This window comes from Cyprinus carpio, chromosome A19 (assembly GCF_018340385.1).
Source record: "Cyprinus carpio isolate SPL01 chromosome A19, ASM1834038v1, whole genome shotgun sequence".
Lineage (NCBI taxonomy): Eukaryota > Metazoa > Chordata > Actinopteri > Cypriniformes > Cyprinidae > Cyprinus > Cyprinus carpio.
This window is the reverse complement of record NC_056590.1, coordinates 13,525,451-13,539,518: the sequence shown is the minus strand read 5'-3', so window position 1 is coordinate 13,539,518 and position 14,068 is coordinate 13,525,451. Positions and strand designations below refer to the sequence as shown.

At 39.0% G+C, this 14,068-nt stretch overlaps 1 protein-coding gene across 1 annotated transcript; it reads right to left on the bottom strand.

The window, feature by feature from the left end:
* Positions 1 to 9,298: 9,298 nt before the first annotated feature.
* On the bottom strand, positions 9,299 to 12,976 carry LOC109048536 (galanin receptor type 1-like). Its single transcript, XM_019066189.2, has 3 exons — positions 12,008 to 12,976; positions 10,532 to 10,597; positions 9,299 to 10,190 (listed from the first exon to the last, which is right to left on the bottom strand). Exons 1-3 carry the CDS (start codon positions 12,665 to 12,667, stop codon positions 9,873 to 9,875), a joined length of 1,044 nt encoding a protein of 347 aa, XP_018921734.1. The 5' UTR covers positions 12,668 to 12,976; the 3' UTR covers positions 9,299 to 9,872.
* Positions 12,977 to 14,068: the final 1,092 nt, after the last annotated feature.

Genomic DNA, 14,068 nt, shown 5'->3' with positions numbered 1-14,068 from the left:
TGTCACCGTCTTCCAGATCTCCGTTCCCGAATCATCTTCCTCTTTTCGTCTCCAGAGAGATCGGGTTGTCCTCAGCGTTCCTGTGCTGCCAAGGGCTCACACTGGAATGTCACACGATCACACTTCCTAAGTCTGATCTTCTCTTAATAAATATACTTTGTATTTGCTATTGAATCTTTGAATGTATCATTACAGAATGATCTGACCAACATGGATTCAGCAAATACTGCAGAATTGAACAAGTTCTTATCCCGAAATATTTCCAGAATGGATCAACAAGAGGAAAACCTGGCCGTTACGGGACGAGCAATGAAAGCCTTGGTAGCACAGGTGTCCGAGCTTACCCAACAGCTTCAACATCTAGCTAAACCCACTGCGCCCAGCATACCGCCTGTTACCTCCACACCTATTACATCTGGCCGCCAACCTGAACCACGATTATGTACTCCTGAGTTATATTCCGGTGAGCCAAACTATTGTTGGGCATTTTTGATGAGTTGCTCAATTTTTTTCCCTTCAACCACAGACTTTCTGCACGGAGGAATCTAGGGTGGTCTTCGTACTGACCCTACTTTCAGGACGGGCGGCTTTGTGGGGAACGGCGGTATGGGAGAACCAACATCGATGCTGTTCCTCATTCCAGGCACTCTCCGACGAGATGAAGCGGGTATTCGATCGAGCAGTTGCAGGATGGGAGGCAGCCCGTCAACTCTCTGACCTTCGCCAAGAGAATCGATCTGTATCAGACTATTCGATTGACATCTGTACCCTGGCTGCCGAGTGCCACTGGAACAAGGAGGCACAGTGGGACATGTCCTGAATGGGTTGGCTGACCGCATCCAGAAAGAGATCTTCATCCTGGACCTGCCTAAGAAGCTTGACGGACTCATTGATTTAGCGCTGAGGGTGGATGCTTGCTTACATCGACTGGAACAGCGTACCAGAACGACCCTGCTTCCTGGAAGCATCGAGAGCCCTCAGGCCAGTGGTTGTGATGCGGTCAGTCCCATTTTCGATCACGAGCCCATGCAGGTGGGTAGGGCTTGGCTTTCCCGGGAGGAGAGAGAACGTCGAAGAACAAAGGGTCTTTGCCTTTACTGTGGTGGAGCGGGACACCTCTTGAACACCTGCCCAGTAAAAGAAAGAGCTCGGCAGTAAACAGGAGGCTACTGTCAGGCGGGATCACCATGGGCAAGACCTCATCCTCCACTCTCCTTCCGGTAAGACTGCTTTGGGCAACCCGGTCATACCACTGTCAAGGTCTTCTGGACTCGGGAGCGGAAGGTAATTTTATGGATTATACTCTAGCTCAAAGACTCAGGATACCTATCACTTCTCTCGAAAATTATGTTTCAGTCAGCGCACTCAACGGACAAGTACTTCCTGACATTACACTCACCACTCACCCTCTGACACTCGTCACATCCGGCAATCACATGGAACAATTGTCATTTCTTCTTCTGGACTCACCCCTGGCTCCCATCATCCTTGGTCATCCCTGGCTAGTACAACACAGTCCAAGGGTTGAATGGGGACATAATTCAGTTTCATCTTGGAGCACTCAATGTTATGCATCTTGTCTGATGTCTGCCTGTTCGTCTGTGTCTAGTTCTGTTTTTCAGAGGGAGGCGGTGAATTTATCAAACGTGCCCGCGGAGTACCTTGACCTGGAGGAGGTGTCCAGTAAGTCCCGTGCTGCTTATCTACCTCTGCATCGTCCCTATGACTGTGCTATAGATTTACTCTCAGGTAAGTCTCCACCTAAAGGCAAACTTTACTCACTTTCGGTTTCTGAAAGGGAGGCCATGGAGAAATATATTTCTGATTCTCTAGCCTCCGGATTCATCCGTCCTTCCTCTTCTCCAGCGGGGGCAGGGTTCTTTTTTTGTAGGAAAGAAGGATGGTTCCTTGTGACCTTGTATTGATTACTGAGAGCTGAACAACATCATGGCTCGATGGGCACTTTTTTTCAGATGTTTTGACTTTTCTCTCTCATACCGCCCGGGTTCCAAGTTGAGGTCCCCTCCGCTCACGCCTTCGTCCAGAGGTGCCACCGCATGTGGACCAGAGCCCGTGAGACTCTGCTCCGGGTGGGGGCGCGCACCAAGGCCAAGGCCAATCGCCACCGGTCAAGGCCTCCCGTATAAGTCGTCGGTCAAAAAGTGTGGCTTTCTACCAAGAACATTCATCTTCGCTCCATGTCTAATAAATTAGCTCCCAAATTCATCGGCCCATTCACTGTCACCAAGATTCTTAGTCCGGTGGCAGTCCGACTCAAACTTCCTCCGGCGTACAGGAGAATTCATTCCGTTTTTCATGTCTCCAAATTGAAACCTGTATTTCATTCTCACCTTAATCCGCCGACCCCGGTCCCTCCACTGCCGCAGCTTGTAGACGGGGAACCAACATATTCGGTCAATCGTATACTGGACTCACGGCGGAGGGGATGCGGATTTCAGTACCTGGTGGACTGGGAGGGTTACGGTCTGGAGGAGAGAAGTCGGGTTCCTGCTAGGGACATTCTGGATCACTCCTTTATCAATGATTAAAATCAACAAGTAAGTTCCTCTGGGAGCGCCAGGCAGCACTCCTAGGGGGAGGGGTACTATCACGGTTGGTATATTCGCTGTCTCTTTTATCGTTTCATGTTGTGTGAGTGTTTGGTGGGCGTGGTCGCTGTTCACGGCTGCTGATCCGCACGCCAACTGATTCTGATCAGCGCACCAGCTGCAATGGATCAGCATACCCTATTTTAGTCTCTCTGTTGTCACCTTGTCTTTGTCAGATCGTTGTGGAGGTTCCCACTTGTGTTTCCCAGCCAGTCTCCTGTGATCTCCACGTTCAGTACTCCTGATTCTTCACGTCACCATCTTCCAGATCTCTGTTCCCAAATCATCTTCCTCTCTTTGTCTCCAGAGAGATCAGGTTGTTCTCAGCATTCCTGTGCTGCCAAGGTCTCACACCGGAATTTCACACGATCACGCTTCCTACGTCTGATGTTCTCTCAATAAATATACTTTTTTATTTGCTATTGAATCTTTGAATTGAAAAAAAAAAAGATCATCTGAACACCTCTGATTGGCCATTGCATTCATAAGCTCAACAGAATTGTGTGTGATTGGTTATAATGTGCAGCGCTGTAAAACACATCTGTTTCTGGTTCAGCGCCAGCCAAAGCAAAGTTTAAATTTGACAGCTGGTGGTGCCGCACTGAACATTCTAATCACACCCCTGTGATCATATCAAATATAAAAAATATTATTCGGCTATTTATTTGTATTTTGGAAGCTGCATTCAAAATCCACTTAGCTCAGAAATCTGAGGGGGCACATGCCTCTGATCTGGACGTGAGTCACATTCTCTCCACCATCTCTAATGAAATCTTCTGTGTTTTCTCTTCATTAGCGCTGTTTTGAACTTATTACTAATGCAGTCCCTTACTTGATCCTTGAACTTTCCAGAAGTTTACCCATTTTAAATGACCCCCTGTGTAGTGTACTTTTTGGTGTAATTTCTAATCACACAGACACTGACGCTTTGACTCAGTACAGGTGTTCTGACAAATAATGCTACCTATCAGATTATGCTACCAACGCTGTATTTATCCTACTGTAAGGATAGGTTTATGGTTGGATGAATGTTTGTGGCTTACCCTCCCTGTGAAGGGTGTCAGTGATTGTCTTCTGGACAACTGTCAGATCAGCAGTCTTCCCCAAACTGAGAGACCATTTTGAAAGCTCAGGAAACTTTTGCAGGTGTTTTGAGTTGATAAGCTGATTGGCATGTCACCATATTCTAATTTGTTGAGATTGAGTTTGTGGGTTTTTGTTAAATGTGAGCCAAAATCATCACAATTAAAATAACCAAAGACTTAAACTACTTCAGTCTGTGTGCACTGAATTTATTTAATACCAGAGTTTCACAATTTGAGTTGAATTACTGAAATAAATGAACTTTTCCACAACATTCTAATTTATTGAGATGCACCTGTATAAATTCCAAAGCACTGTGGAACACACTCACCGTGGAAATGGCTAATAAGCCAACAAGTACTCCTCTGCCACCACCTACTGGTTATAATGGTAATTTCATTTCTTTTTTATTTAAAAATAAAAGTGTTTGTTTGCCACTAGTAGCCTATTTCATGGACAAAAAGTTGTACAAACCCCTAAAATGAATAATGTATTAATATTCAACTATTACTGCCAAAATATCATGGTTACAGTTAGCGTTACTTCAGACCCTGCGTTCATTGAAATGGACATCACATGGTCTCTTGATTAAACCAATACAATTATACAAGAGCAAATATCAAGTGGATAAATTATTATTATTATTTTTAATTCAGGTCTGAAAGGGTTAAATCCATGGTGAATATTGGTGATTTGTGGACTGAAAAACCTTCTGTAACTTGCTCATGTCACAATATTTCTCCTGGTTTCCACATCATTGCTATAGTTATAGTTTATAACAGACAATTCTGTGCCAGATTTTAATGTTTCTCACTACATCTCACAACGATTTTATTAATTCGGTGGAGAATTGAAACACTTTCTCACTGAATCTCCCAGCACTGTATAGTAGCAGTGTCATGCAGGGCCGGCCAGTGGCATAGGCGACATAGGCCATTGCATAGGGCGCAAAATGACTTGGAGGGCTCCACAGTGCGCTCTCTTGTGACCATCGTGCGCTCCTATACCTATATATTAAGCAAAAGAATTTCTGACAGTTCACATAATTTTAGTACCTATCGGTCATCAAACTGATTAAAAGAATGTTGGAATAAAATGAAATTGACATCAACCAAAAATCATAATATTTGACAACATCATGTTGGACTAATTTAAACACTTTCTGCTGTCATGACGTAATTCTAATACATCATTATAACGCATTATTTATGCATGGCGCATGCAGTTAAAATAGTTTTACCATTTATGTGTTTTTAAAGTATAATTTCTAAAAAATTAGTGAAAAAAGAAAATTATCAGGGGCACAAGGCAGGAAGCGACGCAAAGAAGAGCAGCAGAAAAAATATCCATATAGAGGTAAAAATCACAATTTAAAGACAGTGTATTAGCCCGTGATGTTTATGTAGTATTTGGAATAGCCTTTTTAAAACATCTTAACTGGCAACACTGACACCGTGGAATGTATTTGCTTGAGTTAACTGCTTATTTAATTTGACTTTATTTTCTTTAAAATAAATTTAAGCTTCTGTAATGTTGTTTTAATATCAGTTCAAAAAGTGTCTAAATGTCTTTTGAAAAAGACCATATAGGACTATGATCTAGCATTCATAAAATGAAATAATTAAGTTTAAGTATGTCATTTTCCACTGTATGTATGCACAAAATTGAAATGAAAGGTATGGGTATGCTGATTAGACTAACTATCTAGCGAGCTGTCTAAAATCTCGCCTAGGGCACCAACAGAGCCTGGGCCGGCCCTGGTCTGCGATTAAACCTATACTGGGCTATTAGGCCTTGTTCAGACTGTCAGAAAAAAAAAGGGAAAAAAAATCAGATTTTTGGATATTCAGGTATTATCCAGATGGGTTATAATATCATATAGGTCTACAAGTAGAAACTGCCTTCACAACAACTCATCAAATTGTCTGGGAAAGTCGTGGCCTAACGGTTAGAGTGTTGGACCTGCAATCCAAGGGTTTTGAGTTCGAGTCTCTGGCAGGCAGGAATTGTAGGTGGGGAGAGTGAATGTACAGCGCTCTCTCCACCTTCAATACCATTACTGAGGTGCCCTTGAGCAAGGCACCGAACCCCCAACTGCTCCCCAGTTCACTGCTCTGTGTGTGCACTTTGGATGGGTTAAAAGCAGAGCACGAATTCCAAGTATGGGTCACCATACTTGGCTGTAGGTCACGTCACTTTTTTAAAATTTAAAAGCTCGGTTTAACGTGAAGACATTGTGACAAATATATTACTAAAATAAAACATAATTTGAGAAAAAAAAAAGGTACAGGCTATTTCATTTAAATTTCTATGGACTCTGTTTTAATGGTCCAGTTAAATTTTAACAATAAAAAAACATGTCTAATTAAATGAAATGATAACAAAAAGTTGTATTTTAGGCCCCAAACAGTGCTGGATAGTAACTGATTACATGTAATCTGTATTACATAATCCAAAAATGAAGTACTTAACTAGATTACATTACATTTTAAATAGAATTATTACATTGTTCATAATCAGATTACAGTTAGGCTTACTTATTACATGATTACATATTACTCACACAATAGGCTACCTAATAAGCGATATAAGCATTTGCATAGGGCCCCATGGCCACCAGGGGGCCCCATGTCCGAATGGTTTAGATTTTTAGAGCGCACATTATCTTATTTTCCATCAACCAGTTAAGTTTTATAACACTGCGCCACGTAAAAGTTCGATCAGCTTTTCTCTTTGATCTGAACAAAAGCAGCAGACGGGCTGAATAAAATGCAAATTCATTCTTTAGTCTCGCGTAGCCAGACCTTCAGACTGAAGGTCTGTAATTCATGGCAGCTTTCATTGGCCAAGGCCCGCCCATGAGGCCTTTTAACCGACATGTCAAACAACCAATCACAGTTCGTTTCGTTCATCATATCGTTTTGAGGCGTGGAAATGTCGCCACAATAACAGACCGGTGTGTAAAACTCTCGGACATATTTTAAAGATTCTGAACTTGAAATATTTCACATACTTTTGAAAATCCAGCATTTAGTTGATCCCGATAAGCGCTCGTTGTCACAGTTGTAAACAAAACAGCTTTCTTTTTTCATGAGGGGGGTTGGCGCCACGGTATCTTTGTTTCCAGGCGGAACTTTTAAGAACGCGACACACACGTCTTGTGGAAATCCTGTAGAATTCAACCAATCCGATGACGACTTCAACACTCCTGAAGTGTTTCCACTTTTGTGTCCCATATGCATCAGATATTTAGCCAGCAGTCTGTGGGCGTGACGTCTGAGTCTGAGACTATTCATTCTTCGACAGGAGGCGGCGCTTAAGGAACATCAAAACAAAAAAATGCTGTTACCATGGTTTCCCCTGTACACAAAGCAGCGCTGCGCCAGCTCAACTTCCGATTCCTTTTTCTGTTTACTTCACTTTGGTGTTTATCAAATAACACCAAATACTCAACCGTTTCATGCATGGTGTCCACTACAGTGGACAGCTATTTGGAGAGTGTAGCACCATGTCCCAACCACCAACTGGTAAATCCCCAAAGTGTTGTCTATTTGATTCCACTTAATTATTGTCTTTGTATCTTTTTTTGTTTTGTTTTGTGATATTGCATAAAACATTCAAAATTGAGGAGATGCACCAAGTACCTCAGGGATAAGTGTTAAATCATTTTATTCTCAGAAAACCAGACAGGTACAACAAATATTTTTTCAGCTAAATAAGGTTTTAGAAATACTTTTATCTTAATAATATTTTAATAATAGTTTCCTTGTACATTTTTTTTTTTCTGTGTCAGAAAATAGATCTGTCCACTCCAGTGGGCGTTATGTGCCAAAGGGTATATTGTGCCTACTGGGCCTGTATATAGATTCTGCCTATGTTTTATCATAATTATGTTAAAAATTTACACTTGAATACTTTTATTAAACATGTCCTGTATGAGTGCAGGGGTATGTGTGCATGATTGCATTGGCATGATTTTTCACTTGTTTAAAAGTAAAAACAATCATATAAAAAAAAAAAATTACTTTGTGATTGAATAATTCATGCATGAACGGGTTAAATATGTCATATTTTTATTCAAACATTTTTTTACACTTATACATTTTTTCATTTAAATCTGGACTAAAACATGCCAGCTCAGAAAAGAGATTATTCTGCATTATTATCGGTAATAATAATAATAATACTATAATGCTACTACTACTAATAATAAATATTAATTATACATTTCATATATTTTTCTGAAAGCAATGGTTACATTTTTAAATAGTTAAAAATGGTTAAAAAGTTGTTAAAAGTATTTAATAAGTAAACATATCTTCATATTTATGTATTAAAAGATACTGAGTAGATACTGATTAAGACAATTTGGTAATTTTTTATAACAGGGTTAATATAGTTAACTAAAATTAAATATATATATATATATATATATATATATATATATATATATATATATATATATAACTTTTTCATTATTTTAAATAAAATACATGTTAACTCAAAAAAAAAAAAAGTATTTTATTTTAGTTAGTTGACAAGGCAACATTTCTAATTTTCATTAGTTTAGTTTAACTGTTTGAATTAAACAGTGTAACACATGCACACCAAACAGAATGTATTCTGCCAAAACCCTTTGACATAAAATATTAAGTCCCCCCTGAGACTTGATTTGACATTAATCACTTAATTAATTATTTGCTTTTCGTCATCTCACAAATCCCATGCAGTTTATTCACGGACCCCAGTTTGGGAAACCCTGGCATAATGTAATGTTTAATGCACTTCATGATGTTGATAATAAAAAATGGAATATATTTTCTTATGAGTTAGGTCAAAAGTACTCTAAAAGAATCAAAAAGTAGTTAGAATACATTAATTAATATGTGTAATATGTGTAACAGACTACAATTTGTAAGTAATATATATACACACACACACACACACACAAAACACACACGAAAATTTAAGAATGTATATGTGTTTGTATATGTATTGTAAAATAAATTTGATTAATTATTATACTTTTATAGAATTTTTGAAGATTGCTGCTGATTACATTTCACTGACCATCCTTACCCTTCGCCTTTTTTAACCTTTTTTTTTTTTTTTTTTTTTGATTGCACATATTAACAGGCCATACATCATTATGGCTTCACAGCAAATGCTAATTAAGGTTTTGATTGCAGTCCAATGAAATGCATCATCATGAATAAGCACACAGCAAATCAGTTTTTTATCATGTCAAAAGTAAGGCAACCATCCAAACCTCCAAGCATATAATAAATACATTGCCCAACATCTAGCCATGCTATAAGAAACAAGCTTCTTTCCTTCTCCCAAGTTTAAAAACTCAAGTAACTTTAATAAAGTCAGTGTAAAGTCAATATTAAATGTGTGTTCTGAGTTTATCACACAGAAAAAAATGTGTTAACCACCCAGCCAATTTTGAATGCTAAAAAAACAAACAAAAAAACAACAAAAACAAAAGTGCCAGGTGAATAAAATAAGGTATAGTGAATATATTGAGATATTAAGATGTGTTATATGTTATCAGTATTTTTGTGTGTTTTCGAACGCTGGGGGCGTGTCAAGAAAAATCACAGAAGAGCTGTTTTGTAAATTATTGCAACCAGGTATTATGCATTGACGTGACGAAGGCATAGCCAGCTAGCAACCTCTAGGCTGTAGTAATGAACAGCAGTAACTCGCAATTGAGCGGGCAAACCTCTGCCCTGTAGTTATTAGGTGTGTTCGACTTGAAGCAGGGTTGTGCAGAACGATCATTGTATGACACGAGAGCGATTCAAAAGCATGAGGAGCCGTCTGCACTCTATATTGCTCTTAACTTTGATGTCACACACCAATCGATCTGTGCAGTGCTGCTTCAAGTCGAACACACATCATAGTGTTAGGGGAAGGGCCATGCTTATGACATGGAGTCATGATTTTAGCCTCGCGCAAAAAATCCCATACACGAAAATGGTGAAAACCTGTTTAACTGTTTAACTCCACATTTAAGTACTACATAGTTCACAGTTTTTGTAACATATTTCCGCAATGCATTTCTAACAAATGTGTTTAGAAACAATTCTCAGAATTGACTTTACACAGACTTTAAGCAATTTCTAAGCATTTGTAAACCATCATAAATTATGACAAGCATAACAGCTGCAGAAATTACACAGTGGTGCAGTTGGTGGACGGTGCTGGCTCTATCTTGCTCTTCATCTCTCTGGTCTCATTTGTAGGGCACTCAGAAGCCACCTGACAACGGAACACCTGCTTATACGCCTGCCTGAAGTTCTCTGAGAGGAACGCATAGATAACAGGATTAACAGATGAGTTGCTGTAGGCCAGACAATGAGCTGCCACACGGAGCACAAAGGATGCCTGGTTCAGGGGGAAGGAGCCAAACTCGACCCACAGGTGCACCACGTGATGAGGCAGCCAGGACAGGCAAAAGACCACCACAACCACCAGAATTGTCTGAGCAGTCTGACAAGAAAAGTGGAGAGAGACATTTTTGCTGTTTTTTAACAACATAATAATGATCAACAATTTACATAAATGTGTGTGGTTAGTGTAAGTAATAATAAATATTAATAATACATCTAATAAATATAAAGTATAAATATAAAGTAATAAAACATAATCACAAAAGATTATATTATATTTAAAGGGATAGTTCACCTTCAGTTGCAGGTCCCCATGTGACTTCCATAGTATGGAAGACAAAAACCCACTATGCATGTCAATGGGGGACCCGCAACTGAAGGTGAACTATCCCTTTAAATTATATTTTAATATTTGAAGCAATCACACTTAATGTTTCTTACCTTCTTTTTTGATGCCTCAGACTTTTTGGAGACATTTCTTAACTTTTTATGCAAATGATTCAGGACCTAAAGACACATCAACATATAGGAGTTAAAAATTAATAGGTTCTTTGATATATGAGTCAATGATTTGACACAGATATTTGTCTGAATATAAAATTATTCAAAAAAAAATATATATATATATATATATTCAAGTGAATTAAATGCACCTTTTCTATAATGGTTTAAAATAAATGAATATTAGCAAAGTTATTTTTAAATAACCTTTTTTTTTTTAATATGAATAACATAAGTCAGTGTGGTCGAACCAACTTATAGGATGCCATTTTGGTGTCATGTGACAAGAAACGCTTAACAAAGAGATGTATTGTTCTGTTCAGTTCTAGTAGAATAACCTTAGGGTGTGTTCACACCTGTCACGTTTGCTTCAATTAAAACGAACCCTAGTGCGATTGCTCTGTTAGCGCGGTTCGTTTTAAGTGTGAACGCTGCCATGCGCACTAAACAAGCGGACCGAGACCGCTAAAAAGATGGGTGTCCAAACGAACTCCGGTGCGGCTCGAATGAAATATGAACGCAGCACGGACCAAATACTTCTAAACGAACCAAAAACAGGAAGTAATGACAAGATACGATACTATGCGACATTATTTGATGACAAGGTGTAACCAAAAAAAAAATAAAAATAAATAAAAATGAGCAGAGGGCAAATGTGGAGCAACGATGAGGTAAAGTGCCTTTAATGAGTTCCTTGTGAGTTTGCAGGTGGTGACAATAAAATTTTAGCTATGTACACGCAAGAGCGCAGTTAGTCCATCAGAAAGCATTAGGTGTGTTCGACTTAAAGCGGCGCTGAGTAGACCGATCGGTTAATGGGTGCTTTGATATCATACACCCGCAGCGCCGCTTTAAGTCTAACGCACATTTTGTTTGGGGTCAAGATATATACGTCATTCAAGCAGACCAATCAAGTTGTGAACGTGTATCACTATGCCTTTAGGTTCGTTGTCAAAAATACCAATGTGAACGCTAAGCGGACCAGGACCATTTTTGGTCCGGGCCAAATTAACCAAACGAACCGAACTACAAGTGTGAACATACCCTTAGACTCACTGAAATAAAAATGGAAATCAAATACAATAAAACTTAACTTCTTCAATATGTTCCCTACTTTTCCTAAGCTATATAAAATGTTTTCTATATAGGATACACACACACACACACACACACACACACACACACACACACACACACACACACATGCAAAGATTGTATTTCTAAGAACTTGGCACACATGATTTAAATAGGATTCCTCCTTTTAAATAATTTTGGACATCCTTATTTGTTATTGCCCCATATACCTTAACAGATTCTAAAACAGATCCACATTTAGTTTTGCATTAATAAAGATCATAATCCAGCCACATTAAATTCAAATATTCATAATCAAGTCACAATTAAAGAGCCACTGACCTTGGCATAACAGAAAGATATCAGAATCAACGGTAGCACGTATCCAAAGACGAAGGTGCACACCACATAGATTTTCCTCCTGCTGTGATCTGGCCAAACTTCCCAGCAAAACGTGCTGTTGTCCTCACTTTCCACGATACCCTGGTAGTAGGCAACTGGTGTGGCCATGGCGAAAGAGAGCACCCATATGACCAGCACCCCGATCAATGCATGCCTCCCAACTCGAATGTAAGAGGACTTTCTGCAGTGCACTATGGCGATATACCTGTCTACCGACATGGCTGATAAAGTGAAGATGCTCACCAACATGGACACGGTGAAAAAGTAGTGGATGAACTTGCAGATAAAGGCACCCAGGTTCCACGTGGGCAGCATATAAACTGTTGACTGAAAGGGGATGCAGAAGAGCAGATAGGACAGATCTGCCACACTGAGATTGAGGATGAATATGTTGGTGGTGCTTCGTTGTTGTCCAGGTTTGCGTTGAGCCAGAACAGTAATAACCAGAGAGTTTCCCAGGACGCCTAGAATAAAAATTATTCCAAAGATCAGAAGCGTTACGAAGTTGTCGTTGCCTATGCCAAATAAAGGTTTTTCAGGTGCATCCAAGTCTTTGTTGCCTTCAGGTCTGTCTAAATAACTGCTGTTTTGGATGTTCATCTTCAACGTGAGCTTATTTTGACGCTTCGTCGTGAAAACGCAATCTTGAAGATCTTCAGCAGCTAGTTTTCTTGGATAATTGATTCTCCAGAAAAGAAGGATTGGTTGAAAAATCTTTTACACTTTCATAACAATCTAAAATATAATAATTCTCAGAAATTACGTTCCTGATAATCCCTTTGCCTTCTCACACTGATGGTGCTTAGAGATTCATGTTTTCATCTGCAGGGACTCTTCTTGTGAGCTCGCGCTTGGTGGAGAAGCACTGTTTTGATGCTGCAGTAAAATATTGCCCTGTTTGGACGACGCCACTTGAGACACCAATTTCCTAGCCTCACCCATCCTCATATACAGAGATATTCTACCTCCACCAAGCCGCCCCGCCCCCGCCCTTTTCCCCACTTTTCCACTATCCATTAGACCCCATTCAACTCCTGTACATTTTCATGTAGGCCAATCCATACGGATCAGGTGAACTTAAAACTTATATTTCATTGAGACAAAAAATTCAAAGACTATATAAGCATCGTGTGTTCAAAAAAAAGTTTATATGTCTTAAAAGTATGTTTTCGTTTTATAAATAGGTAGCCTTGTACATATCATCGCTTCCTAAAATAACGTTTCATTACTCACAAAATTTTAAGTTTGTCGGAGTGCGGTAAATAGACGTCAGCGATCGAAAGTCTTGTTGGCCTGAGGAGGCAACCAACCACAGCAACAGTGCGCCCCTCGAGCTCTTTAAATTGGAACAGTAATATTATGAAATATTATTATAATTTGCAACAACTTCATAAATTTTTTTTTTAATCATAATGTCTACAAACTTTTGACAAGTACTGTATACATGTCAAAAATATAACCACAAGATAGATAGATCATTCTGCTCAACTACCATATAATGTTAAAGGAAACATCGTGAAGTCTAAGAGTAAAAAAATAAATAAAAAAGATTTTGTTAGTGCACACCAACATCTGCTGTTAAGAAGCTGAATCTGTCTATTTTATTTGCCAAGTTCAAATGCTGAAATGGAATCCAATCATTTAAAAGCTCAGTGCTGCATTTAAAAATCCTGTGTTTATTATTATTATTATTATTATTATTTATGTTGCCCTATATCATCACTCTTTATTAAAATAACTGTATGATTTATTTTACATTTTAAGTTTATTGATGCCCCCAAGTGGTCTGCTGCTTCCTGCTGAGAACCACTGATACTATGAGATAATACATTAAACCTAAAGAAGAAGGGGGGGAAATGCTGTTGTTTTATAGTATCATTATGGATCTTCCCCTCCTCTCAAATTCACATGAAATGAAAACTATTTTCTTTTCAGGCTCTTTAGCACCTCATGACCCATAACTGAGGTTCGACTTTTAAACAGTAATTATTTAATAAGTGC